The sequence below is a fragment of the Aureobasidium melanogenum genome (assembly GCF_000721775.1).
Source record: "Aureobasidium melanogenum CBS 110374 unplaced genomic scaffold scaffold_11, whole genome shotgun sequence".
NCBI classification, from domain to species: Eukaryota; Fungi; Ascomycota; class Dothideomycetes; order Dothideales; family Saccotheciaceae; genus Aureobasidium; species Aureobasidium melanogenum.
In genome coordinates this window covers 1-26,441 of record NW_024470063.1, presented here as the reverse complement: position 1 = coordinate 26,441, position 26,441 = coordinate 1, and the positions used below count along the sequence as shown (strand labels likewise).

General features: G+C 50.2%; 11 protein-coding genes across 11 annotated transcripts; 5 read left to right on the top strand and 6 right to left on the bottom strand.

Annotated features, from left to right (window-relative positions):
* Nucleotides 1–1,860: 1,860 nt before the first annotated feature.
* On the top strand, nt 1,861–3,417 carry M437DRAFT_84683 (uncharacterized protein; the record flags this gene model as incomplete). The annotated part of the gene is made up of 2 exons (XM_041028143.1): nt 1,861–1,886; nt 2,739–3,417. The coding sequence occupies 2 exons, from the start codon at nt 1,861–1,863 to the stop codon at nt 3,415–3,417; spliced, it is 705 nt and encodes a 234-aa protein (XP_040879363.1).
* A 1,540-nt stretch (nt 3,418–4,957) lies between these two features.
* Nucleotides 4,958–5,537, bottom strand: M437DRAFT_49799 (ribosomal protein S17e; the record flags this gene model as incomplete). Its single annotated transcript, XM_041021897.1, has 3 exons — nt 4,958–5,050; nt 5,108–5,308; nt 5,391–5,537. 3 exons carry the CDS (start codon nt 5,535–5,537, stop codon nt 4,958–4,960), a joined length of 441 nt encoding a protein of 146 aa, XP_040879362.1.
* Nucleotides 5,538–5,849: 312 nt separating this feature from the next.
* On the bottom strand, nt 5,850–7,397 carry M437DRAFT_75514 (uncharacterized protein; the record flags this gene model as incomplete). The annotated part of the gene is made up of 1 exon (XM_041026438.1): nt 5,850–7,397. One exon carries the CDS (start codon nt 7,395–7,397, stop codon nt 5,850–5,852), a length of 1,548 nt encoding a protein of 515 aa, XP_040879361.1.
* A 629-nt stretch (nt 7,398–8,026) lies between these two features.
* Nucleotides 8,027–9,464, top strand: M437DRAFT_49074 (uncharacterized protein; the record flags this gene model as incomplete). The annotated part of the gene is made up of 3 exons (XM_041021773.1): nt 8,027–8,684; nt 8,733–9,100; nt 9,204–9,464. 3 exons carry the CDS (start codon nt 8,027–8,029, stop codon nt 9,462–9,464), a joined length of 1,287 nt encoding a protein of 428 aa, XP_040879360.1.
* Nucleotides 9,465–10,093: 629 nt separating this feature from the next.
* Nucleotides 10,094–10,945, bottom strand: M437DRAFT_34912 (uncharacterized protein; the record flags this gene model as incomplete). The annotated part of the gene is made up of 1 exon (XM_041019293.1): nt 10,094–10,945. A coding segment is annotated over one exon (852 nt), but the record flags the coding sequence as incomplete, so codon positions are not given.
* A 402-nt stretch (nt 10,946–11,347) lies between these two features.
* Nucleotides 11,348–15,130, top strand: M437DRAFT_49149 (uncharacterized protein; the record flags this gene model as incomplete). The annotated part of the gene is made up of 4 exons (XM_041021788.1): nt 11,348–11,776; nt 11,930–13,202; nt 13,256–13,345; nt 13,395–15,130. The coding sequence occupies 4 exons, from the start codon at nt 11,348–11,350 to the stop codon at nt 15,128–15,130; spliced, it is 3,528 nt and encodes a 1,175-aa protein (XP_040879358.1).
* A 927-nt stretch (nt 15,131–16,057) lies between these two features.
* M437DRAFT_66213 (uncharacterized protein) lies at nt 16,058–17,093 on the bottom strand (the record flags this gene model as incomplete). Its single annotated transcript, XM_041024702.1, has 3 exons — nt 16,058–16,191; nt 16,289–16,648; nt 16,712–17,093. 3 exons carry the CDS (start codon nt 17,091–17,093, stop codon nt 16,058–16,060), a joined length of 876 nt encoding a protein of 291 aa, XP_040879357.1.
* An 893-nt stretch (nt 17,094–17,986) lies between these two features.
* M437DRAFT_66212 (uncharacterized protein) lies at nt 17,987–19,997 on the top strand (the record flags this gene model as incomplete). The annotated part of the gene is made up of 4 exons (XM_041024701.1): nt 17,987–18,359; nt 18,461–19,301; nt 19,356–19,372; nt 19,525–19,997. 4 exons carry the CDS (start codon nt 17,987–17,989, stop codon nt 19,995–19,997), a joined length of 1,704 nt encoding a protein of 567 aa, XP_040879356.1.
* Nucleotides 19,998–20,727: 730 nt separating this feature from the next.
* On the bottom strand, nt 20,728–22,211 carry M437DRAFT_75510 (mannan endo-1,6-alpha-mannosidase DCW1 precursor; the record flags this gene model as incomplete). The annotated part of the gene is made up of 3 exons (XM_041026437.1): nt 20,728–21,169; nt 21,231–22,065; nt 22,121–22,211. The coding sequence occupies 3 exons, from the start codon at nt 22,209–22,211 to the stop codon at nt 20,728–20,730; spliced, it is 1,368 nt and encodes a 455-aa protein (XP_040879355.1).
* A 918-nt stretch (nt 22,212–23,129) lies between these two features.
* Nucleotides 23,130–24,080, bottom strand: M437DRAFT_66210 (AN1 zinc finger protein; the record flags this gene model as incomplete). Its single annotated transcript, XM_041024700.1, has 2 exons — nt 23,130–23,931; nt 23,983–24,080. The coding sequence occupies 2 exons, from the start codon at nt 24,078–24,080 to the stop codon at nt 23,130–23,132; spliced, it is 900 nt and encodes a 299-aa protein (XP_040879354.1).
* Nucleotides 24,081–24,474: 394 nt separating this feature from the next.
* M437DRAFT_75508 (Queuine tRNA-ribosyltransferase) lies at nt 24,475–25,907 on the top strand (the record flags this gene model as incomplete). The annotated part of the gene is made up of 5 exons (XM_041026436.1): nt 24,475–24,516; nt 24,571–24,728; nt 24,784–24,876; nt 24,930–25,470; nt 25,530–25,907. 5 exons carry the CDS (start codon nt 24,475–24,477, stop codon nt 25,905–25,907), a joined length of 1,212 nt encoding a protein of 403 aa, XP_040879353.1.
* Between the last annotated feature and the right edge of the window lie 534 nt (nt 25,908–26,441).

Here is a 26,441-nt window from a genome sequence, read left to right as displayed (position 1 = left end):
CATGGGTCAATATTAGCGACTGCAAGCAGAGCAACGTTGCGCCGAAACCAGCGAGTGTGGCTGGACCGAGATGGACACAAATGGAAGTCTAGAGGAAAGAAGTCAACGGATGAATGTCGGCGAATCTTCTGTGACCAATCGGCGTCACCACAGTTACCCCACTTCTCGCTCGCTATATCAACAACCCGAGCCACCCTTCATGCATATCAAATTCTTCGTCCTCCCGGTGGAGGACAGTCCGTGGCGTTTAGACATTGATTCCGACATCATGAGGCTTTGACATGCACAGCAAGCGATCTTGCAGCGCGGTTGCCAGCCATCCTTCTCAGATCCAAGATGAGAACATTGAACAGCCAAAGGACCTTCAGACCACAGTCTCACAAGATCCAGCACTTCTGAAGGCATTGAAACCTTCTACATTAGGACACACCTTCTCTGGAGTGTCTGACGAGCTCAAGGCCACCAACAAGGAGAGCTTAACCACAAGCCAACCAGTCACAGTTCGCTCCATAATTAGGGTCTGTGAGCCACGGCCACGATTTCGGTGTTACAAATTCGAGTTACGAACAACATTCAAGTCAACTGGACGAATGGAGTTGCCATTTTTCGCGCTTCGTGTTCACCTTGGATGCTGGAACAGTCGAATGAATGAATATTGAGTACTTGATGGGCATTTCTCAATTGTCCTTTGACGAGCCATAGTGAAAAACCAGCCGCTCTATCTTTCTATCAGCTAGTACGGCCAGTGCAAAATTTCAACAGACAAGTATGCGAAATCTTCGCATTGTCAAAGTATACAAGTCCTTTTTCCGACGCTGGAGACATGTCAAAGAGAGCCGGTGAGCGTCTCTTGATACGAATTGAACGTGCTCCGTCAAAAGGTTCAAGAAGTCGACGTTGGACTCTGCAGCAGACTCGACCGAACCGAGACTTCGGGGCTCGGTTCGGAGGACATGCCACCCCACACCTTGGATATGTGTGCCTGTACGGTACTCCAAGTGGTCCCGAGATTGATCGGCAGAAAAAAGCAAGCAGTATAACAATTGATGCGACGACCAGAACCTTCTCAAGCATCATTGAATGAGGTGACATCGCAGGCGACTACTGTGAGACCGGTCATCATTTGAACCATGGACACAGCAGCTGAAGCAAGAATGGGTTATTGTCATTAGAAAGTCCTCCGCGAAAGACCATCAGAAGTCACGTATGAGTAAAAAAGTCGACGCTCTTTTGATCCTACAACCGCGCACACAAAACATTAGAAGACAGCACTACTCATCGAGGCGATCTCATTGTCGGAGCAATTAGCATCCACAGTGTGGTTCGGAAAGCTGTATTCAGAGTTGGTGAGGACGAGCTCGCACACCCACAATCAAGACGTAATATGCCTTTCCACAGTGCTCCAAGGTAATATGCCTTTCCACAGTGCTCCAAGGAGATCTTTGCCCAGGTTCCGAATATTGCGCTTTGGCGATTGAGAGATATTGATATTGATGCTTTGCCTACTTGAACAGTTGGGAGTTGCATAATCGTTGGAGATGCATCATATGCCACGCTGCTGACTCAAGCTCAGTCATGCTGCCATCCTCCTCCATATCACGAGCCCAAGGATCAAGACACCAAAGCTCTTACCGTCCTCTTATCCGCCGCAACCTCCAAACCTACTATCTCTCGCGCTCTGATCGATGTCTTCGAAGCAAGAGGTCAAAAAGCCACTTTGATGCAGGCATACACTTTTCAATAAGCCAGACCTGCTACCGTAGATGGATGCGCCAAGGTTCCCTCGAATCCGGCGGAGTTCTCGACTATATGTATGTACGAGGCAGCAATAAAGTGGTTGGAAGAACAAAAAAAGTCAGAATGGCTGTTACGGACAATGAAGACCAGTAAGTTAGCGGTACACTGCGAACAGCTTCGTCCCAACTACGAACAGCTATCGACGATGCACAACAATGCCAATGAGTAATGCCAAGCTCTTGCTCCACAGCGTGGCTCGTCACTGCTGGTGGAGCGATCAATCCTTTTGAGAACTTACTCACTTCTTCCTTGATCGCGAACACTTTCTTGGTAGTCATCAACTGGGTCCGCGGAGCACAAAATTGGCGAAGAACTGTCAGATCTTCTCTGTCTTCCTTTAGTCTTCCTCCTTTAGCTGCAGATTCAACTTCTGTTGCTTGAAGACAATCAACTCAAACATATCCACTGTCCGCACAACTTGATGTGCGCCATCTTTATCTACTGCTTCCTCAGTCTATGTGCACTCGCAATTGATTTTGTCCTTCTCCAGGTCCAGGTCATTGGGCTGAGAAGAGACTAAGACAACACATATCTCCAAAGCAGATCTACAGACGTGTCAACATCTCAAAGAGTCATGATTGCATCTTGCTACTTGTCACGTACCAAAAGATCCAACCAGGTACTGTGCCCACAAACACATCTAGCTCGCACATCAAGTTTTCATCACTCATCTCCTTTTCTGCGAGCTCAGTTCTGCACCACACATCATGTTCACAGGTCTCTTATCCTTCCTTGTCTTTATCTTGAGTTTTTCTCTCTTGACAAATGGCGAGATGAGAAATGATCAATGTCCTGTCAAGTACGCTTGTTCATTTTCACTTTTTTTTTTCTGAGTACCTTACATCCTGCCACATACTATACTCTTTCTGCCACAAATCATACTCTATGTCTTTGTTGCCTTTCCATGCCGTTCTCTTACACTACTAATCTACATTCTCCAGTCCAATCCTCACATCTCCCGAGCAATACAGCACTCGTTTTCATGACGGCTATACATACTCCCAGCGTCTCGATTATCTCTCTTCTACTGTGCCTTCTGTACAAACCTCTAGCTTCGCAGCAAAACCAATAGAAAATGGGTATACGGCTGCTTCACCCGACCATGCATTGCCACATATTGCTACAAATCCTAATGTCTGGGACATTGATGATGGTGGGGATAGAGAGGCGGTGTGCGCCCCTGCTCAGAAGGAGAACCAAATGGCAACAGAAGCAGCAGAAAAAGAAGATCAAAAACCTGAACCTGGACAACACCCGCAATGGGTGGGTAAGCAATACATCATCGGCTTACGCGATGGTGTTTCTGTCCACAGCCATCTCGCTTCCTTGCCCATCATGCTGCGCGATCAAATCGAACAAGTCATCCCCGAAATCAATGGATATGCTTTACCTGCACCCTACAATCCATCCACTTCTCCTCTCCACCACTCGATCCTCGCCAGCATACGCAAAGACCCGTCCGTCGGTTTCGTAGTCCCCAAACCACGAGGATTTTTTTCCGCAGAAGGAGGGAAGGAGTTGGAAGGAGAGGAATTGGAAGAGTACAAAGAAGAGAGGATGTGGTCTACACTGCAATACTTGGATCCTGGAGTGCAAGTTACGGATGATGGGGCAGAGTAAGTTTGATCCTCTTTCCTATCCCCTACCATTTCCTAGCTTTCCTTTTTTTTTTTTCCCTTGCACATACAACCTACTAATCCCTTCTCCAAAGAAAAATCTCTCTGGCATGGATCATCTCTTTTTCCACCGCCGCACAAAAAGCCCATCACTTACAAACCATCGTCAGAGATTTGCCTCTACAGCACAATGGCAAAAGAGGATATTTTGTCGTTTTTGCGACGGAGGAACAGGAAAAAGAGTATCTAGAGAAGGTCCACAACGATGAAAGTGTCAAAGAAGTCAAACCACAGAGATTGGAAAAGGGGATTTGGTATGATGTGTGGGATGAGGAGGTGCAGGAGTGGATAACTGTTTAGACCCAACACCCACCCCATCTCTGAACAACACAGAAGAAAAGATCTTAATCTATGCACTTTACCCAATCAATCTCATGCAACAAAATCACCATGGAATCAAAATCAAAGCATCAAACTGGTGGTCCAAGATAAGCTCAGGAGTTATTGAGCGACAGGCATGGATACAAAATGTCCATCAGAAAAGAAGAATTCAGTGTCTCAAACATGGGAAATAATGCCGTCTTGATTGAAAACAAGACAGAAGGGACGAGGAAGATGATGGGGAAGTGGGCCGTTCTTGAGCAAAAGGTATAACATATTGCTCTGCATAAATGCTTCTTCTATAGAACAAGGCAAGATATTGTTTCGAGAGTGTAAAAGACAAAACTACTTGCCATCTTATCTCCCTCGGGAAGAATAACAGATGGCAGTTTTGTACGGCCAGAGTCATTGTTACTCTATGTCAAGCGCTCAATAGTGAGGGGCTCAGCCGCGTGGGAGTAGGCAGATGTAGGGATCCTCATTACCAGTTCGTAATGCTATGACTGTCGGACTTAGCTCGTCGAATAAGCAATGTTGCCTTCCTCAAGGAACATATGCCGTGGGCAGGTGGATAGCGAGCCAACAAGCTATCGTTTATCGAGCCAAGCCCATAGAGGAGACCGAGCATATTTGGTTTCTCAGCGATGGACTACAGATAGCCTGGCACCATCACAAATACAGTGGCTGATGAAAATCTTTTAGATATGGCAGTCGCGAACCAGCGAGAGTGCTTGAGCAGACATGCAATGCAGTCGAATAGCCGAGGCACAGCGTGTCAATGAGTACAGATGGTCACGAGGAAACATTTACACATGAGACAAAGTCACAAGCGGCCGAGATTATAGACAAGCAAGAAGGGTTTTTCTCTTGCAAGTCCTCATCTCAGCCAGCCACGAGAAGCACCAACAGAAGCAAGTCTCAGCACTACCCGTAGACTCTTCTGCCGTGTCCTCATGGCCAAAGCAATATGAGAAGAATGTGAATGAATGGCAGTCAAGCATCATCTTTCTTGCGAAAGAATCAGCGACACCTGGTTGTGCAGAGGGGGAGGTAGATTTTGTCATTGGAAGAAAAACCCGAACCTAGCAAGACTAATGCGCCATGTAGAACTCCCGCCGATTTTGTCAAGAACTTTTCCGGTGGTGCCGCAAGCGAACAAACGCTTAGTTGCGGGGGAGGCGGTCGCCGAAGCGGCGAGGACGCTCGGCAACCTGCTGCTGGGCGACGGGGACGACGTTGACGTTGATGGCGTCGAACTGAGGAGGGAGATGTTAGTTGGTGGGATTTTCGAGGAGAAGCGGTCAAAAACTTACGCCGAGGGACTTGAGGAGGTCCTTGGTGTCCTGGTCGACGTCGAGCATGCCAGACTCGGAGTTCTGGGTGAAGTCGAGAGCAGAGACCTCGGGGACGTACTGGTCCTTGCGCTCGCGCTCCTCTTCCTGGAGCTTGAACGAGATACCGCGGACGGGACCACGCTGGATACGCTTCATCAAGTGAGTGGTGTAACCAGCGATCTGTGAAAAACATCAGTTTCTTGCGCTCTTCATGAAAAGACTCTAGAATGTGATCTAGAGTTGTGAGGAGTGTTATTCTTACCTTGTTGCGCAGGCGCTTGGAGGCAATGATAGCAATCTCATCGCAGATGCGCTTGTTGGTCTCGAAGTCGAGAGTCAACTTGGGGTAGTAACGCTCAATGATGACCTTGGCGGACTTCTTGACAGTCTTGGTACGAACGCGACCCATTTTGGCGGTATGTGTGGTTTGGCGGAAGAGGAGATGGACTGAAAATATTCGCGGCGCAACTTCAAAAAGAAGAGAGAAGTTGGCGGATTTGCGAGGGTTGGAAAGTCGTGCTGTCTGCTTCGGTTAATTGCTTGGCGCTGGCGTCGTGCACGGTCCGTGTCGACTTCGTCTGACTTTGACCTCACTCTATTCGGGCAGCTTTATTCAGTATCCATGTTCACGTTAACCATTTTTGGATTCTTATTGAAATGCATTGGAGAAATCTTGAATATTTGTACATATCTATACAGTCTTTTCATCCCGCTCGACTCATCATTGCTGCTTGGTACCCTTGGCCAATGCCTCAATCTGCTCCAAGCCAGACTTGTAGTCGGTGTTGTTGCGCTCAAAAGGCTGGGGACGCTGTTGGCGCAGTCTCTCATCTGGCAAGGCAGTGCCATATCTTGCCGGTCTGAAGTGTCCACTGTCGAGACGCTGCATCTGGTTGCCAGGAATACTTGAGTAAGGTGTCTGTTCCTCTTTAATCTCCTTGCCCAACTTGATGTCCACTTGCTGCGAGCTGGCCTCGCCAACATCCAGTCTGATACGACCTGCCTCGTCGACATAGGCAGATCTTGGTTGCAGCCAAACCTTGTTGCCACCTGTAAGAGACAGGTCAAGGCGGTGCAGAGGTCCAGGAGTTTCCCTCTGTCCTCTACCAGTATCCTTGAAACGGCTCTGGCCAGGGATTGATCCAGGCTGGATCGATGTAACGAAACCACCGAGGCCAACATCAGCCTTGGTGTCTCTGCTGCGGTTGCCCTCCTTTGTCCGTAGAACACGAGCCTCGACAGGTTCGCGATCACTTTGAGGGCCGTACTTGGGATGGTTGTTGACGATGGCGCTGGTGAGCAAGTACGAGAGACCAGCTGAGGGGTGGGTTGACGGTGGTCCAGCGTCATTCCTTGTCCTGACGGCAATCTCATTAGCGAGCGCGTTGGTGTTGTTCTGTCTGGCAGAAGCAGAGGGGAAGGCGGGCAAGTCAAAGAATTCGCGGACCAAGGTTGACAGCTCAGAGCTCAAATCGTGGTGGTTGTCGCGCAGCTCCTTGATCCACTCGTCGAGCTCGCCCTTTTCCATGCGACTCCTGAGTTGCAGTTCGATTTCGAACGTGTTGGGGTCTGCGTGATCGCGCATCAGAGCTTCTTGGTGCTTGCGCTTCTTGTCCAACTTGACAGCCTCGAGGAACTTGCGGAACTCGGACTTGTGCTGGCGGACAAGGTTCATGAGGTAACGGTCAAACTCCTCCTCGGTCAAGCTGGTAAGGTGAGGGCCCTGGGTCTTCCATCGTGCCAAGGTAGTCGATTGGCGGTTTCTCTCGCGAAGAGCACGCTCGGCGGTAAAGGTGGTTTCTTCGGATCCGTGAGGTTGCAGAGTAGTGTTGTCATAGTCGTTTGTAAAAGCGCTGGGACGTGACTTGTAGGATGTGGAGACAATGCCAGTGCGAGCGTTGGGTGGCAGGGAGAGAGGGATGTTCATGTCCTGCCATTTTGCTAGCGACTGGGTGTGATCGGCGGCGGATTCGAAGTCGGTGATGTGCTCGAGAGTGTCGATAGCCTTGATACGGAGGTGGGGAGTGTTCTTGGGAATGGCTCTGTCGGGAAGAGGGCGCTTCAAGCCCCAGTCTCCACGAGATCGTGACGAGGCAGGAGACGAGATGGCCTGGTAGGTAGGGTAGGGCTGTGTGGCCGTGTCGGAGGTGCGCAGGATCTGCCCAGCGGTCGAGTTGGGAATGGGAGCGGCAGGAAGAGGTGGCGGTAGAGAGAAGAGACGCGAGTTGCGCAGTAGCCTGCCCGTAGGCGAGTTGATGGCCTTTGACATGACTGCGACAATCGTCGGCGAACAATTCGTCCACTTCGACTTCTTGTCCAGCCCAGAAATCCGTCCTCGCCGCAAATGCCAAGATTGCAGATCATGTGATTTGAATACTCTCGAGTTCATCAGCACCCTTTCCTTGAGAGATATGATGAGATCAGATTTTTTGGATGTCTAGAAGAACTATATCTAATTTTTTTTTCTTATTCAAAGTTGTATGCGATCAAGAAAGAAGTGGTAGATGGGAAAGTCCTGTTTGGTAGACTCGGTACAGTGAATTGAGCTTCGAGAAAGTCGCTGCTTGGTGACTTGCGGGGCGCGCGTGCTCGTGCTTGCCGTAAACAAAACAATCGTGCCTTCCTTGCATTCCACGACAAAAAGTGGTCGCATCGCCCATCATGCCTTCCAAATCTGTCGCTACCAAGCCGCCTGCTTCTGGCTCCGAAGACGAGATTGGCGCATCCGACCAGGAAAACTCGCGACCTGCTCCTCCCAAAATCAACCGCACTGTCGTCAAGAAACCCGTCAAGAAGGCCACCACAGCTGCGACCAAGAAGACAACCACCAAACTGAAAGCTGCGAAGGAACCCATTGATCCATCGGATGTTAGCGACGCCGATGAGCCTGAACCCGTCATGGAGCCTGCGCCCAAGCCCAAGCAGAGGAAACGAGTCTTGAAGAAGGATGTCGTCGCAAAGAATGCTGCACCTGTCGCTGAGCCCGAAGCTGTTCCCGAACCAGAGCCTGAGACTGCGCCCGCACCGCTGAAGAAGGCGACAAAATCTACCAAGGCCAAAACGACAGAAGCCCCACTTGACCAGGACAAGCCAGTCGCAAAGCCAAAGACAAAGACCAAGCGCGCTCCTTCTCCTGAGCCTGCGCCAATCATCCCAGAGACACAGCCCGAACCTTTGGAGATCGAACAGTCCATAGTCCAAGAGGAACCTCCAGCCGATCTTATGGACATTGACAGAGAGCCCTTGACCGCACCTCCACCACCAAAGACACACTCACGGCAGCGCTCAGCTTCAATACAACGACAAGCTGCTCCCGGTGCTGTCTATTCACGCGCGCGTTCAACATCCAGACAACCAGGTACATATTCGCGAGGACGCAGCGCCAGCGACACGGAACGAAGAGTCGCAGAGTCAGAAGCAAACCGTAGATTGGCAGACATGACCAAGAAGTACGAGGAGATGCGAATGAAGTACGACTCGTTGATTGAGCTGGGTCCAAAGGCCGCAGAGGCAAACTTTGAGCGCTTGAAGAAGGCAACAGACCAGAAAGCAAAAGGTGAGACTCGTTTTTCACATCTCAAAAGCTTAGACTAACCACTCGCAGACGCAAACGACCTGATCGCATCTTTGAAGAAAGAACTCGCCGAAATCCGCAAATCATCCTCAGCAACCATCACCGAATCCGCAAAACTCCAATCCCAAGTCGCAGCCCTGACAACAGAAAACGAAAAACTGAAAGAAGAGCACAAAGCCACCACGGCAAGCCTCACAGAATCGCAAAACGAGTGCAAGGCATTGACCGCAAAACTTGAAGCCGCGAGAAAGTCCAATGCAGCAACGGACAAAGTACCTGGCTCTGCGGTCAAGAAGATTGAGCACGGAAAGTCTCATGGCGCAAGTGCGGAAAGTGTCAAGGAAAATGCATTGAAGGAGGAGCTGTACCGCGACTTGACAGGTCTCATCATCACAAGCGTAAAACGCAAAGACGGCGAAGACGAATACAGCTGCATTCAAACTGGACGCAATGGCAGTAAGTTTTCATCCTCCCTTCTCCCCTCATCAAAACTACTAACAGCATCTCCCAGCTTTACACTTCCACTTAACCATCGCCACCGATGAGGCCATCACCAACCCAAAAACGCCATCAGGATTGAGTTACGAAGATACAGAGTTTGCATACGAACCTCTTTTGGATGCCAACAGAGATTCGGATTTGATGGACATACTGCCTGACTATCTCACCGAAGAGATTTGCTTCCCGAGGAATCATGCAGTCAAGTTTTATACCAAGGTTGTTGAGAGTATGACTAAGAAGGTGGTTGTTGATGAGGATTGAGTGGGACGAGGAGATGGTGGAGGGGGTGGGCGGCCGGGAGAAAGAGGGTGGAGCGTGGGCTTTGATGATTGTTCTTTTTGTTTTGCACTCTTTGCGTTCCTTGATACCACTTTTTGTTTTTCTTGTCGCATTGCATTTACTTTTGAACCGTAATGACCTCTTTTCTATCGCTGTCATCTTGAGTACCTCCAAAGCAAAAGTTTGCCGTCTGCTGCTCTATCCTGCAACTGATTGTTGTAATGTTTATTGTGTGGTGACCAGCTTTGTTGTGCTACCTTGTCCAAAACTTATATTCCAGTATTTTGGTCGAGAGCAGGCTATAGCGAGCGGCAATACATCATACAATCATACAAAGCATCTGAGATATATCTAGAGAAATTGGTAAAATGACCGATCTGGTTGTTCAAGTTCTGTTCGTTGAGAATACAATGTGGTGGAATCATGGCCAGGGTGGTATGATCAACGACTGGGACTTGAGAAAATTGTGATGGGTCGAGGTACAACGCTCTATATGTATTTCGGATGGTTTGATCGGTCTAGAGATTCGTTCTTGGAACTCTGTGTTCTCTCATCTCCAGTAAGCTGCCTGGAAGCAATAATCGGGTATCTGGGATTTCTCACTCCTCTCCCTCGTCGTCGCTATCTGCATCTTCAGATTTTATGGCGATACGATTGCCTTGCTGCACACCCTTTGGTTGATATCCTTCTATCAAGTCATGCACATCTGCATCTGCGAACTTCGTTTGCGTGGGCGGCATAACGGAAGATATGACGCTGTTCTCTTGCACTTGTGCTTTTAGCACTTTGTCCATCTTTGCATCAGCCACTTTGTCGATTTCGCCGCGCTCATAGGCTAAATCCCGTTCATCGGTGGCAGATTGTGCCTTTGTCCGTAGGGGCAATTGCATCTGCGTCCCAGTTTGCGTCTCTGTCTGCGTCCTCGTTCCTGCGGGAGTTGATGTGGTAGAGGGTTTGGATCCGCCATAGAGTACCAATGGATTCCTCTCCCCAGCCCTTCGCTCCCAAGCCGGAGTCTCCGAGAGCTGTGCTTTCACATAAAGTGCCTTTCTCGCACAATCCTCCGAACACCAATTTTCCACCCCTTTGCTTTTCTGCCATGGAGCTTTTACAGCAGCTTTTCTGGGCGCGTTGGCACACAAAGTATACCCACAGCGTCCATTTACGTGTCTTTCTTCTATCAGCGCGTCGTAATCTGATGGCTGAAATGACACCATATAGTCCAAGAAAGCAGAGATCTCGGAAGCAGAAGCAGTGGTGTCAGCAGGGTAGTCGGAGAGTTCTTCGATGTAGTTGAGGTTTTGAGCGAGAATGGATTTTTGTTCTTGGATTAGGTGGGCGTGTTGGATTGCGGTTTCTAGACGGCGGCGTTCGGCGTCTGATTTTGGTTTTATTTTGAGGTTGGAGAGGGAAGAGTCCAGTGGTGATGAGGACTTTTTCAATATGGATTTTGGTTGTGCCTGTGGTTGGGGTTGTGGCGTTGACATTTTGGCGATTCTTGATGAGGTTTCTGATGTTTTTGTGTGATGAAGTGGTTTAGAGAGTGGTATGGATGTTGGCGGCGATATCAAATTATGTCGGGAGTCACAAGAAGTGTGGCTAGTTGTGGCGTCCATTCTGCTGTGGCTTGAGATGGTTCTGAGACGTCGAGGGTCTCGTCAGTCGTTGGTTCACGCCAAGAAACATGACGAAGGCGCGGAAACAACAGACGCCGGCCAGTCCGTCCGACCAGAGGCTGGACTGGACCCCCAAGACGCAGCCCGTCACTGTCACTGTCGACAGCTACACAAGACGTCCCCTGTCTCTCTAAGTACACATCCGCCAATTCTCCTACACAACACCCGGCGACAGGCAGCTCCACCGCCATGTCAGCCCCGCCATTCAAGGTCAAGGCCGTCTACGAGTATGCCAGCCCCCACGAAGACGACCTCCCCTTCCCTGAAGGCCAGATCATCACCGTCGTAGCTCTCGAAGACGCCGACTGGTACGAGGGCGAATACACCGATGCCTCGGGCAACAAGCACAAGGGTCTGTTCCCCAAGAACTTTGTCGAGCGCTACGAGCCAGAGGTCCCTTCACGACCCGCCAGACGCCCTCAATCAGAGATCCGCTCTCCACCGCCACAACCTCCTGTCCCAGAACCTGCTCCTGGTGCTTTCCCAGAGGAAGCCGATAAGGATGATGACGACGATAGCTTTGCCGAGCCACCGCCTGTTCCTGCTCAATCAAAGTCGGTGGTTGAGCCCGAGGCTGCTCCAGCTCCGCTTCCTCCTCGCGACCTCTCTCCTCCCGCCGTGAGACAAACTGCTCCTCCTCCGCCAGCTCAGGAAACCGTCAGATCACCACCTCCTCCAATAGAGCCGGCGGTTGCTCGCGAAACAATCAAGTCTCCTCCACCTGCACCCAAGCCAGCTCCCTCAGAACCCGTCAAATCGGAGCCTGTCAAGGCCGATCCTCCCAAGAAAGAGCCTCCGCCAGTGAGCAGCAAGCCCAGTTCATTCAGAGACCGCATCGCCGCATTTAACAATGCGGGAGCTGCTCCTGTTGCTCCCTTCAAGCCCGCCGCTCCTACCTTTGTCAAGAAGCCTTTCGTCGCACCTCCACCTAGCAAGAACGCATACATTCCTCCACCAAAGGCCGAGCCTGTACAAAAAATCTACAGAAGAGAGGAAGATCCAGATATCCAGAAAGAGCAAGCTCAAGCAGATGAGAATGCCGCAAAGGCTGGTCTATTGCCCTCAGACCATCCTCAATCTCCCACTGGAGAGGAGGATGAGGATCAACCCAAGCCTCAGAGTTTGAAGGAGAGAATCGCAATGTTGCAGAAGCAGCAAATGGAGCAAGCAGCGCGAAGAGCCGATGTTAGCGACAAGCCAAAGCCCAAGAAGCCCGTCAAGAAGAACACGGATGACTCGGCAGAGTCTGCTGCTGCTCCTCCTCCTCCGGTTCCCCAAGCACATGTGCCAGCGGCTGAAGAGGAGGATGATGTAGAACAGCCAGAGCGTCATGTTCGCCAATCACTGGACCAACCTCGTGATCGCGAACGTACTCGTGGCGCTTCTGCTCGTGGAGTGTCCCGTGAACCAGCATTACCTACTGCTGGCAACGAGATGTTGAGCGATTCCAACGACGCCGACATGTCTGGAGCTGGAGATATCACAGAAGAGAACGACGTTGACAGCGACTCGACACAACCTGCCAGAAAATCCATGCAATCTCAACGAGCACCCGCAGCTCCAGTCGAAGAAGCAGACGTCGGCGAACAACAAGACACAACCGAGGATGACGAGAGTGAAGAGGACGAGATGGATGCAGAGACACGCCGCCGTATGGAGTTGAGAGAGCGTATGGCCAAGATGAGTGGTGGTATGGGTATGGCAGGCATGTTCGGAGGTCCTCCTGGTATGCCTGGTATGATGGCACCTGCTCCTCCCAAGCCCAAGAAGACCAAGGAGCCCAAGCCCGAGCACGACGAAGCAGCTGCATCTGCCCCTGCTCCTGCTCAAGCACCCCGTGTGCCCGTCATTCCTATCCCTGGCATGCAGACAGCGCGTAGTCCTGAGGTTGAAGATAGACAGCTTGCTGTTGAGAAGGAGCCCGAGCATGACACTTCAGTCACTAGCGAGAGGGAACCTTTGGACGTGCCAGATGTTGAGGACGTCAAGCCTCAGCCACCACCACACATTGAGCCTGTACACCGCGTTCCTCCAATTCCGCAAGGTGAGTGAACCTCAACAATTGTGATTCGAAACGAGAAGCTGATTGTTTGGCAGACCGTCCTCTAGCATCTCCAACTAGCGAACGCGCTCCCCCACCACCGGTTCCTGGTGCTCGTCCCGTGCCTGCTCCACCAGTTCCTGAGAGTGAGTGCTCCATGTTCTCATTGCCTTGTATATTCTGACATTGTTGCAGGCCGTCCCGTGCCTCCTCCACCACCACCGGTAGACACACAAATGGACCCTACGGAAGGTGAAGAATCAGATGACGAGCGATCTCTGGCTCCCACAAGACAGTCAACAGACATGTCTCGAGGTGCTCCACCACCCGTTCCCAGACCAGAGGCCACCCGCTCTCCATCTATGGGATCGACAAAGCGTGCTTCGACCTTTGGCAGCTTGGATGCCATGTCGCCTACTTCACCTGCCACTCCTGCTTCTGAAAAGAGACAGAGTCGCATTCCTCCTATCCCTGGCACTTTGTCAACTCCCCCTCAAGCCCGCGCTCCTCCTCCACCTCCACCAACTGGTGCTCCTCAACTTCCTCCGATCATCCCGAGCGCTCCTTTGGGCGAACCTGATGAAGGTGAAAGTGAATACGAAGGCGACTATGACACCGACATTGCATCTAGTGTCGCCCACAAGGATGCTTTGAAGTCACACGCCAGAGATTCAAGCATCGAAGAGGCAGATGTGCCTGCTCCTGCTCCTGCCCCTCGTGCTGTTCCTCCCCCACCACCAACTCAGCCTCCACCAACCAGAGCCTCGATTGATGCTCCTCGTATGGCTCCTCCACCTGTTCCAGTCCATGCACCTGTTCAACCCGAACAATACGAGGACGAAGAGGACGATTACCAAGAACCTCCTCGTGCTCTTCCTATCCGTGCCGTGCCACCACCTCCACCCACCGCGCCGGCTCCAGTTCCTGTCCAACAGGAGTATGTGGATGATAGCTCGGATGATTTGTACGACGCACCACCTCCTCGTCAATCCATGGATCGTCCACCTCCACCACCACCGGTTGATCAAGACCGTGCTGCACCTTTGCCTCCTTCTCAACCACCACAGATTGCTCGAACAGGAACTCACCAGTCTCGTCAATCACTCGATGTCAGTCGTCCGTCCATGAACATGCGTCGTAGCATGGATGTTGGCAGACCTCCTCAAGATGGCCACATTGCTACAGATGTCGATCTCGCAGAATCATCTCTCTGGTGGGCAAACCCCAACACTCCTCCACCAGTCTTCCAGAACCGAAGTGATATTCTGTTCGAGGTTGAGGAGAACGTAACGCAAAGACGTGGTGGCAGAACGGCAATCACAAAAGACGTGTATGTTCTATTCATCGACTACAGCCAGACCGTCATCACAGCTCGCTACGACGGCCAAAACCCTCAAGAAGTGTCTTTCGAACAGAGACACGAACCACCTCCACCACGTCTCCGTCAAGACCAACTCGAGACCGCATGGCAGAAGTACGGCGCACGCATGTCTGAAGCCGCAGCTGCCAAAAAGGATCAAGTTGTCGGTGACGGCTCCCCCAACGCCCTTGTCCTCGATCTCCTCAAACCCTTCACCGACGCTTTACGTCCTGTAGGCACTAGAGCCTACGGCGCCCTCGTATACGCCAACCTCGCCAACGCCTCAGTGCAACAATTCGACGAAATCCGCGCTGGCGATATCATTACACTGCGCAATGCCAAACTCCAAGGCAAACACGGCGCAATGCATAAATCGTATGCCATGGATGTTTCTTCGCATGTTGGTGTTGTTGTTGATTGGGACGGTACCAAGAAGAAGGTTCGTGCTTGGGAGCAGGGAAGAGAGAAGGCAAAGACTAGGATGGAGAGTTTTAGACTTGGAGATTTGAGAAGTGGAGAAGTTAGGGTTTGGAGGGTTGTTGGGAGGGAGTGGGTTGGTTGGGATTCGTAAAGTGAACAAGGTAGAAGGTGATGAGAAGAGGTGAAGTGTGTTGTGACTTTGTAAACATTGCGGGCATTAGGGCGTTTCTTTTTTTGTTTTTGTACATAATCGATTTTTGACTCATTGTTCTTGTTTTCTTTTATGTAGTCGTTCGCTTGTACTACTCATCCCCATCGTTTTAGTTTCTGTTATACATGCTGCTGTACATCAATATCAAGTCCTCTCAACTTTTATGTCTGGGATGACCCAAAAGGAGTAGAGGCTTGGTTGACCTGATGATTGTGCTCTACTCTGTCCCTATACCCCACGACCCAAGCATCCTTCTCCAAATTGATAGCCATCTATTCTGCCAGACTGATGAGATGCACAATCGTCACGAGAACATGGCAGTCTCGATGGAGAACGAGTGTCCCTGGCTTTTTTTTTTTTTCTTGGAGCAATGTGCGCGAAAAGGCACTCAGGCATTGGGTGTGTTGCTCTTGTCTGAAGGACTGAATGATATGCTGCTGCACTTCAAGACCCAGAGAGTTGGAGACGAGGTGATTTGGGATGAGTCGAGGAGAACAGCAGGTGAAAGGACCTGGTTATTGTGCTTCGTGCTGTGCTGAATCTTGCTTCAACACCACTACAAATGTTCCACGCAGTCTGAATATTCCTCATGCTGCTGCTGCTCAATCGATTGTACCAACAACCCCCGCCTGTTCGTCTCGCCATGCCAACCCACACCCAAGTGCTCACGCACATACTCTTCTTCCCACCCCTCCCCTTCCTCCCCCACCACTGACTTCGGAACCCCACCCTCAGGATTGTCAAACTTCAAATTGCCGATTCTGATGCTATTAGGCAATCCACAACTAAACGTTTCTATTGCTGTTTTCTTGCACTGTGGTTGAAACTTGGTCTTGGGGTCTTTGCGCATGGCTTGCGTCCAGAGGGTTAGGTCGGTGTGAGATACGTAGAGAGATTGGCATGTCGAGGGGGAAGCGAGGGCAACACATGGACGTCGACCTTGGCATAGCAGAAAACTGACAGTTGGCCATGAGGTGTGTAAGCGATAGGGAAGTAAGAAACTAGGGAAATTGGATGAGAATAGGTAGCATGAGATGTGGAGATCTAAAAATCGGGAACACGGGTCTGGGCTGCAAGCGTCCTTGCCTCGAACCGTACTTGAGGACGAAGAGTGGTGTTTGCGAATCTTGTTTGGGCCTTTGTGTCTAGACTCGACAGGGCAACCAAGGTGTCTGTAGTTTTGCAGCGTCCCAGCCATCTGATCTGGTTTGATCAAGCGTAGATCCAACATCCAAGGAAAGTAAAGTTGATGCAGAACTAGACATCTATCTTTGAGCCTAGGAGCCAGACCAGGAAAATGAGGTTCCACAGCTGCATCGATCATGAGAGTGTAATCAACAACCAGACAAAGCAGCATGCCCAGTGGATAAGGTGCTATCCTTGCAACCTCGAATTCATGTTTGGGCGGTAACTTGTTTGGCATCTTGCGTGCAAAGAACAAGAACCATTCCATGACATCTATTGTTTTGTTAATCATTATGTATAAAACGATCGACAATGTGGTTAGCTCGATCCGCTTACCTGCAGGTATACCGAGCACTCTTGCTGGCTCAAAAATCACTCTGAGTAGTTCTTGCTTTGTGGCCAAAACCTCTTGTCTTGTGCTGAGTTGCATGCCTAAGAGCATACAGTACTTCTTACATAAGTCAAAATAGTGGTCGTAACATGTGGTGTCCTTGTCGATGTCCCAAATTTCACCTTGGATGTCGTACCTGACACGAAGCAACCGGGTGATAAAGCATTGCAAACGATAGACCAAATTCTCCTCTGAATCTGGTAACTTGTGCTTCGATGTCTTCTCCAAATACGGTGGTGGTGGATCGTCAAAGTCAGCTTTATTACTTGTTGCAGAAGCCGTCTTGCTTGACCTTCCCCGTCGAAAGAATCTTGAGAATATACTCATGTTGTAATGTCTTGTGCGTAGAAACAAAGAAATTGTCGAATGTACGAAAGGATTTAGATTGAGTTCATATACTTGCCTCTCAAGTCTGCCTGAAAATCAGCCACATGTCACCTGATCCTGCCTGGATATCCGATGGCTGCCCTGAATCTTCGCTAGCGCAGCCTGATTTCCTATACTTGTATGTGAACTACAGTCAAGCACGATGTGGTTTTATCCGAAGATACTCCAAGAAAAGATAAAGTATACTTCAATTGTGAAAGGCCTCCCGTGGTGGGCACGAGGGTACACAAACGACACAATTCGATTCTTGGCTTTCAAGCCTGCACAATAAAGCAACACTTAGCTCTAGGAATGCAGAGATACTTTTCTTGAATATCTCGAATGCGCTGAAGATGGCTAAATCGAGGAAGGATGTTGCAAGCTTGATTCAATTCTGATCACTTTCGTGCATTGCTGCAGCAGTTGCTACTCCATCGTGCCTTAACTTTGAAGCAATTCAACATTTGACTGTCCCGCCAACCTCCAGGGTACTGTCTGATCTATCGCGATTTCTTCATCTCGATGCTTCCCTTTTTGAACCATCGAAATGCACAATATTATGATCGCAGGACTCTTTTCCATTGAGATCTTGCATTTTGCACCCTCTCTCTGGATCAAGACCATTCTTGAAAGCGTTTCTGCATGTTTACAGCTGCAATAATTTGCATAAGGCCATGAGGAGAGAACGAAGTTTCCAAGAACGATTGATTTTATAAATCATGTTCCACGTGTAATTGTCGTCACATGTCAAGCTCGAACGACCTCACCTCATCTACCTTACTTTATCAATCATCTGTCCTTCGTTCTTCTATCTCTATCACTTTCATCCCCTTTTTTTCAATCTTATAGATATCATGACATTCTTCCTACGACGGCGCAGAAGGGCACGCGATGGGTCGACCGATCGCACCAAGCGTGACCTTGACGATGCTCCACCGCCTTACTCCGATCCTCGAACCGGCACAGGTCCAAAGCAAGACGAAAATCCCGTCCGACGGCTACAGAGATTCCTCACTCAGCGTCTCGTCTCCGAATATGGTCTTTCTTCCGAGCTTGGTTGTACCAACAACGATGACATCGTTGATCAGAAGTATTATCTTGACCTGTGCAGGCAATACTGTTTACTGCTTGGCGCACAATTCGACTCAAGATACGATATTGTGGCGACGAAACAGGAGCTTATGAGGGTCATCTTCGAACCGGCAAGGATGCTTGGTATACCCGCAGGTAAGTAACCTTACTAAACCACACATTCCGTCACATGTAATCCCTGCCGAAAGCGTGTTCAAATAAAAAATATCTCCGCTCGCAGACTGACACATCCACAGAAGTGATGGAGTACTTCCTATTCAGCACGCGCATGCTCTCAAAAGCCTACCCCGAAATGGACTGCTTCAACGATCTTAAAGTCTGCAATTACACAAAGACAATACTCCTTCGTCTTGCCATTGACTATACCATCATCATCGATGCTGCGGTGGCAGAAGAGCCAAATCCGCCCTGGCCTGCTGCAGGCACAGTTGATCCGAGAAAAGCTAGTGTAGGCCGCAAACTCAAGGATAAATGTCTGGCCTTCCATCAACAGTTCTACCCTTGGATGCTGGACCTACGCTTGATCAACCTAGAACAAATCGTGAAGGAGCTGAAGAAGAAAGACAAAGACGCAGATGTGCCAGTGCATTGCGAATCTGCCACTCTACCGGGTCGAACCTATCATGACAACGTCAATGCACGCTGGGAAGCGCTCATCAAAGCTTATGACAAGAAAGACAGTAGCGTCGAGTCCAATCACAAGCAAGCCTCATCCACCTCCTTCTCGACAGAATTCCCTAGTTTCCTACTTCCTTATCGTCAACACACCTCCTGGCCTCTAGTCACAGCCTTATCTTATCAAGCGATGCGCCCTTGTAGTGCCCTTGCCTCCCCCTCAAGCTCCCACAACCTTCGGATCTTGTTCTCAGACTTTCACCACTGGCGCAAAAAAAGTCTACGCGACCTTATACTTGCTTCCAACCCACTCCAATGGAGATCTTCTACAAAAGGAGGTTCGAATGTGGTTTGCCCAATGGAATTAGAGTGGAACACATGGAGTTCAAGAATCCAGACGGAGGGGCTCCAAAGTCGGTCCTCGAGGATGGTGATTTTGGAGACTCGTGGGAGTCGAGATATGTGAGTGAAAGGTTGGAGAAGAGGTGCAGTGTTGAGAATGCACTGGCGGAACAGGACCTGGTCCGCACAAGGTAAGGCTTGTCCATTTATCTTATGAGGGGCTCCGAATACGTTAGCTCTTATCTGTACGATATATCTACTGATGCGTGCCCGAAAATTCACAGCATACATCAAGCCCAGTCGGAGTTGCGTAGCCCTAGCCCTTGCTCGCCACATGACACAGTTCCCCTCGATCTCGGTACAAACTTCTCTCATCTGGAGATGATCAAGGCTCCGAAGATTAAAGCTACTACGAATCTGCTCCATTCCAGCGGTCGCACTTCGTCCCCTCATGCATCCTCAACTCTCCCGATCCGATCATCAAAATCTTCACTGACATCCAACCCTCTAGATCCTTGCGTTTCCACCCCTTCGCAGAATCACAATCATGGTTCCAAGTTGTTACAAAAAGAGTTCAAAGACATGCTATTTCCGGACTTGGATGATCTGGGGGATTCGAAGGATAGCACCACCAGGGATACCACGACATCACCATCGCAGCGAGAAGAACAGATATCGGCAACGCCGTCAAAGCGACTAGAAAAACAGGCACGGCTTGTTCGTGAGACTCTGAAGGCACTGACGATCGCGCTTTATGCCATGGTTATCTTTGTTCTTGGTGGCACTTGGATTGTACGATGGCTTTTGGTCAAGTGAGTTTGGAGAGAGAGGGAAAGGGCAGGGGAAAGAAAGAGAAGTTCATTAAGCCGAGAGGGATCGGATGAGCTATGTAGATAAGAAATGAAGAAAGCATTGCCAGCATTTTTTTTTTTTCAAATGGTAGTGTCAAGAGAAGGAAGCATCCGAACAAGGCACACGTGAGAGGTCAGTTTGCTAGCCAGTCAATCGAGGAGGAGTTTGGGCGAGCACACGGAGTCGCATGGTCATGCCCAACCACAAATTCCCAAATCGCCCGACGAGCACAAACCATGACCAGAAGCCCAATGGCAAGCACTTCGGTAGATGCAACCAAACAGAAGAGAAGCAGAATAAGACCTCAGGTTGGAGCACCAGGATTACAATTGCTCATCTCCCGACTTATAGACGCGGTTCGTGATTGAGTCTTGAAGTATGTCAGAATGTTAAAGTTACTGGTTGTGAGATTGTATACCTACCTGGGCTTGGGGCACGTCTACTTTGACGTTTGGTTAGGTAGCTTCAATTGAATGATGTATCGTCGATGACAGAGCTGTAGAAATGCAGGATACTGTTCAGGGATAGGAGTTGTCCAGAGAGACGGCGGGATATGTTGCTCTCAACGGAAATACAGCAGCCTCCCAATGATGAACTTCTGCATCACAAACAGCCAGAAGAATGGATATCATCGCAGTGAAGAGATACATCAAGAAAAGAAAGATTCATACAAGCAATAGACATATAAACTTTATCAAATAATCAACCAAAACATGGCCCCCACCCACCCTGCCAATACCAAAATCGTAAGAATAACAGCACCAGCTTTATCCGCATCTGTAATCTTCTTCATCTTTGTCGGATCGCTATCGCCCCCACTTCCCGCACTATCATCACCCTGACTCGTTCCTCCAGTCTTATTCGTCAACGGTCCTTGCACCTTGGTAATAAGGTTGCTTTGAATGGCTTCCAAGGCGCAGAGTTGTTGTCCTACGCCCCATGTGTTGTCCCAGGTTACGGTGAGGTCGGAGGTGTTGGAGAACCATTTTGTGCCGCAGGTGACGCCGTCGGTGCCGCCGGAGCAGGAGGCTGCTGCTGCCATGGCGGAGGCGGCGAGGTAGGGTGCAACGAGGTCGGAGAGGAAGGGGGCCACTTTTGTGGAGGCGGCCATCCAGCGGGCGAGGTAGGCTTTGAAGCTGTGTGTTTGCGTCAGTGCACAGTCTGGAGAATGGCGAGGGCAAGGAAAGGGAGACTTACAAGTGCTGATCCACATTGCAGTTACCGCCTGGTTCGCAGGCAACCTCATACATGACCTTGTCGTCTCTGAAAAACACATGTGTCGCATTCCAGAGTCCCATCGTTCTGTCCCTCCAAAGCTGTTCGCCGGTGATGTTCCACATGGTGGCCGCACCAAGCAAGAAAATACCCGCATTGTACGTCCATTGGATCTTACTCGGGTCCGTGCAGTTTGTCGTCGTGTCTGAGCCATCGTAAACGTAGTAATCGTCCGTCATGAGCCCTGACCCTTCGATCCAATCCCACACCTTGACCGCCCAGTCCGAGTAGGTTGTGTTGCCGGTATACATGGCCAGTCTTGCTCCCAAGTTAAACAGACCTCCATTAGAAATGGAGTTTTTGTAATTGTATCCGTTGTTAAAGGTGAAAATCTGCCATCGCAGACCACCACCACAAGTCTTTGTATCCCATCTCAGCGCTTGAGAATTAAACGTCGCTTGAGCAAGAGCCAACCATCCAGGCTTTCCCTTCGCAGGGTTTGGAAAGTTTACTTCGGCGGCCGACATAGCTGCCATACCCCAGAATGCTTGATCGTCGTTTCCTTCTGACTTTGTCTGGTTTTCGGGCATGTAGTCTGCGGTGGGGCCGGCTTGGAAGATCATGGCGTTGGTGGTGGCTTCGTTGTACGAGGTGTCGCCTGTGTAGTACCAGTAATCGACGAGGGAACCGAACATGGCGCCGGCGTGCCACCAGTAGTAGGGCCAGGGGAGGAGACCAATGGTTTGGCCGGTCTCGTTGCCGTGGTAGTATTTCATCATGCCGTAGGTGACGGTCGAGGCGGCGGATTTGATGGATGCTTTGGATGTGTCAGTATACCTTGTTGCCGTTGAAGTGCCTTGTGAATAGCACACCTTCATTGCTGAGATCGAGTTCAATCGCTTGACTAGGCAGTGCAAGCGAGGCAATTGACAAGCCCAGTGATATGAGGCTCGTCGTACGCATGATGGGCGTAATTATCCTCTATGTGGTGAGTCGTCCAAGTGAGCAGAAATCCAGAGAAAGAAACAACTTTGTCGTCTTTGTATCGTTGAGTTTGTATGTTTTGTGCGTGGAAGTAAAGATCGGCAGGAATAGAACAGCTTCAACGGTGTCTCGGAAGGATTGATGGGATCTGTTTCTTGGTATGATGGTGGCGGAGCTGGAGTAGAGAGCGTGATGTTCAAAAATGAATGGACGCTACAACATGTAGCCAGGTAAGGAACGTGGGTGTTGAAGGAAAGACGAACGAAAGAAAACCTAACTCAAGAGGCGCGCATGGCATCTAAATTAACTACAGCTTTCATGTTATTACAGCAGCTCATGCGACCGTTGACAAGGAGTGGGAGGCTTGTCGCAGCGGTCGAAGGACTCTTATACGAAGTGCACGGACATCGTGCCCCACAGGTTCTTCTGTTTTGGGGAATCCAGCCGTCTTTGGTGGGATATTTATTGATCTGTCTCGTGTCATGGTCGTATGGTTCCACGGAGGATTGTAATTAGTTGCTTCGAATCCGCAGTCGCAAAATAAGAATTGCGGTGCCTGATACGAGTATCGTAGGGTTATTCAAGTTCAGAGGGAGAATGACGACGGATGATGGTCAACGGTCAAACCGCATACTAAGATTGCGAGAAATCGATGTCAACAGGAACGGATACACCTCAGCCCCCTTGAGTAAATGAGCTCTACCATGAATCAGCGATCAGACGGGTCGTCGTAAAGATCCTTCAGCTCGTGATATAGGGCTTGAAAGTGAAAAGAGGAGAAACATAGAAAAAGGTATGCTTGTCTAAAATATAATTCGAGATTGCTTGCTGCAGATGGGGTATCATAACAGAGAAAGAAACATGATGACGCAGTTGAAACACCAGGCACAAGAGCATCTACGGATCAAGAACGATAAGATCCGGGACGGGTGGACCGACGCCTCTGAGCAAAACCAGAGTATTACCCGTCTTGACGGCAGCACCGAGTTTCTCGCCAAAATCGAGCAGTCGTCCACCTTCAACGTGAAAGACGCGTAACTTTTCTGCTTCGCCGTCTACACGGTTGTTGAGATTCTCGACTTGTAGTGACGTGGCAGCCAGATCGAGAACCCTACCAATGCTCCACTCGGACGAGTAGAAGAATTGGCCGGTTGGATGCTTGGCCTTTGTTGTGTCTGCTGAGGCCTCGACGTTGATGTAGATGCGTTTCTCCAAGGGTACCTTGGCATCACCCTTTGCATTCTTCTTGAGGTCGGCGGTGGCACGAACTCGCTGAGCAGCAGTGAGTGGTTTGGCTGATGAGGTTGGAGGTTTGGGGTTGGATGTAGAAGTTGCGGTTGCCGTCATGGTCTTTTGTTTGGCCTGACCCCAAGCTCGCAACTTGGCAAGAGCATTCAGACCTTTCTCTTTGTTCGCACGAGCTCCTATGGGAGTGAGCTTTGCGCAGTCGTGAGATTCTCGTAGACGGTGTTTTAGACAGTAGCTGCGGTTGCAGGAATCGCATTCGACGCCGGGAACCAGAGCAGTGTTGATGAGAGTCTTGCATGAGGGCTCGGAGCATTGCGATTCGTGTGTAAGGACCGAGGGCTTGGGCGAGGGAGTGTAGGAGGATCGTTGTTGAGCTGCGCGTGCTCTTGCCCAAGCACCAGCATTAGGACACGAATGTGCTGTTTCGGAGCGGTGGTCCAGGCAGAATTTGCTGATGCGTGTCAGTGGCAGAGCCTCGTGAAATGGAAGGGAGGGGACTCACCCTTTGCAACTCTCGCACTTGAAAGGAAGAAAGTCGAGTTGATGACAGAAGGTCATCTGGCAGTGAGCGCCAATAGCTTCGACATCGGCAGTGGCCATTTTGGTGTAGGATTGCTCTGATGACGGATCCGGAATAGATGAAGACGACATGGCGGATTAAATACAGCAGTCGCCTCTTCTGAAGTCAAGGCAGCTGCTGAGGCAAGCACCAAGCACCTGCTTACGTTACGACTGCGACTTGGTCCGGCTTGGGAAGGCGCGGCGGCGACGGCGAGCCAGCGAAGCTTCGGGAATCGCATGTGAAACCCCCGTCAAGTCCGATCAGCCTGGGGAAGGTGCGACCCTTGGACTTTCTCTTTTTGTCAGGGAAAGTGCGACCCTTGGACTTTTCTTCCTGTCACTTTCTCAAACTAGCAAGTGCCGGGCCTGCAACTTGCGGCAGACAATCACCATCGCGTCCATCAAGAATATTGCAGCAGCCGTAGTTGGCAAGATGCACTCGGCCTTGACGTACCAGCCAGTCGCCCGGTGCTCGGTATGTCGCACCACTCGTGGTAGGTACTAGAGTAAATACTGAATCGCCATCAAGGTCACCAAGGCACGTGCTGCTACTCTCCAATTGCCTCATGGTCCTGTGCCTTTGCCCATTTTCATGCCTGTTGCAACGCAGGCTTCTCTCAAGGGCTTGACTCCTCATCAACTAGAAGAGACTAGCTGTCGTTTGTGTCTGAACAACACTTATCATCTGTGATTGCCCTTGCCTTGTATATCCTTCTTTTCTCCTGCCTAACTGTCTATACAGTGGCCTCAAACCTGGTCAAGCCACCCTAGATGCTGTCGGTGGTGCTCACAAGCTGCAATCATGGCCACACAACATCTTGACAGATAGCGGAGGGTACTCATTCCTCAACTTCAACAAGACTTGTAGCCTCTTACTCACACATACAGCTTCCAAATGGTCTCGCTACTCGAACTCGCCACGGTCACCGAAGAGGGCGTCCGCTTCCTCAGCCCTCACGACCGCTCTCCCATGCTCTTAACCCCCGAACACTCCATCTCGCTCCAGAACAGCATAGGCTCAGACATCATGATGCAACTCGACGATGTCATAGCCACCACCTCACCTGACCACGCCCGCATCAAAGAAGCCATGTATCGCAGTATCCGATGGCTCGACCGCTGCATCGCCGCCCACAAAAAGCCGGAATCTCAGAACTTGTTCTGTATTATCCAAGGAGGGTTGGATTTGGAATTGAGAAAGGAATGCTGTAAAGAGATGGTTGCTAGAGATACTCCTGGTATTGCTATTGGAGGCCTTTCTGGTGGTGAGGCTAAAGAGGAGTATTGTAAGGTTGTCAGTACGTGTACGGATATGCTGCCACCCAACAAGCCACGCTATGTCATGGGTGTTGGATACCCTGAAGATCTGGTTGTTTCTGTTGCTTTGGGAGCAGACATGTTTGACTGTGTTTGGCCAACTAGAACAGCAGTGAGTTCTACCAATTTCCCATTATCCTCCAACCCAGACTGATCACCCATCTTCCATAGCGCTTCGGCAATGCCATCACCTCCACCGGCGTCCTAAACCTCCGCCACGCCTCCTACGCCGACGACTTCTCCGCCGTAGACCCAGATTGCAAATGCACAATCTGCCGTCCCACCTCTGCAGGAGGTCTAGGTCTCACACGCGCCTACATCCACCACGTTGCCGCCAAAGAAACTGCTGGCGCACATTTGCTCAGCATACACAATGTGCACTATCTCCTCGACCTTATGCGTCGTATCCGAGAAGCCATTATTGCGGATCAATATCCTGCGTTCCTACGCAATTACTTTGCGACTTTGTACAAGGGAGACAAGACGAAATATCCAGCGTGGGTTGTTGAGGCGCTGAGAGGTGTTAATGTGGATTTGTTACAAGATTAATCAACGCCTCCAGAATTCGAAAAGTATATGCAAAAGTTCATAATTCATTTAATCATACCCTGACTTCTTGTAAGTCATCCACACACCTTCTTAACCTCCCCAAAAACCTCCCCAATCCACCCTTTCTCCGGCAGGATCACACTGTCATGATCACTATCCGGTACCGTCGTTGCCTTGTACTCAATCTTCGCATTGGTATTCCCTTGCTTCCAACATTCTTCAAAGTATTGCTGGCCTCCTTTACCGATCATGACATCGAAGGCGGAGAAGTAGACGTGAAGCGTAAGTCTCCGAGGGGAAGTAGGGGATGGGGTTGGGTGGGCAGTGGACGAAGAGGAAGGAGGGGTCGGGTTAGCAGTGTAAGTCGTCTTCAACACCTCAATCGCTTTCGGCAAAGAGGAATACACACCCCAATCTGTGCCGGTTCTTTGCATGCAGAGGGTTGCATCTGCTGAGATTGCACTATCCCCCCCAATCATATGTGTTAGTTAAAACCCCACGGCCAAAAAAGATCTCATCATTGTAAACGCCCCC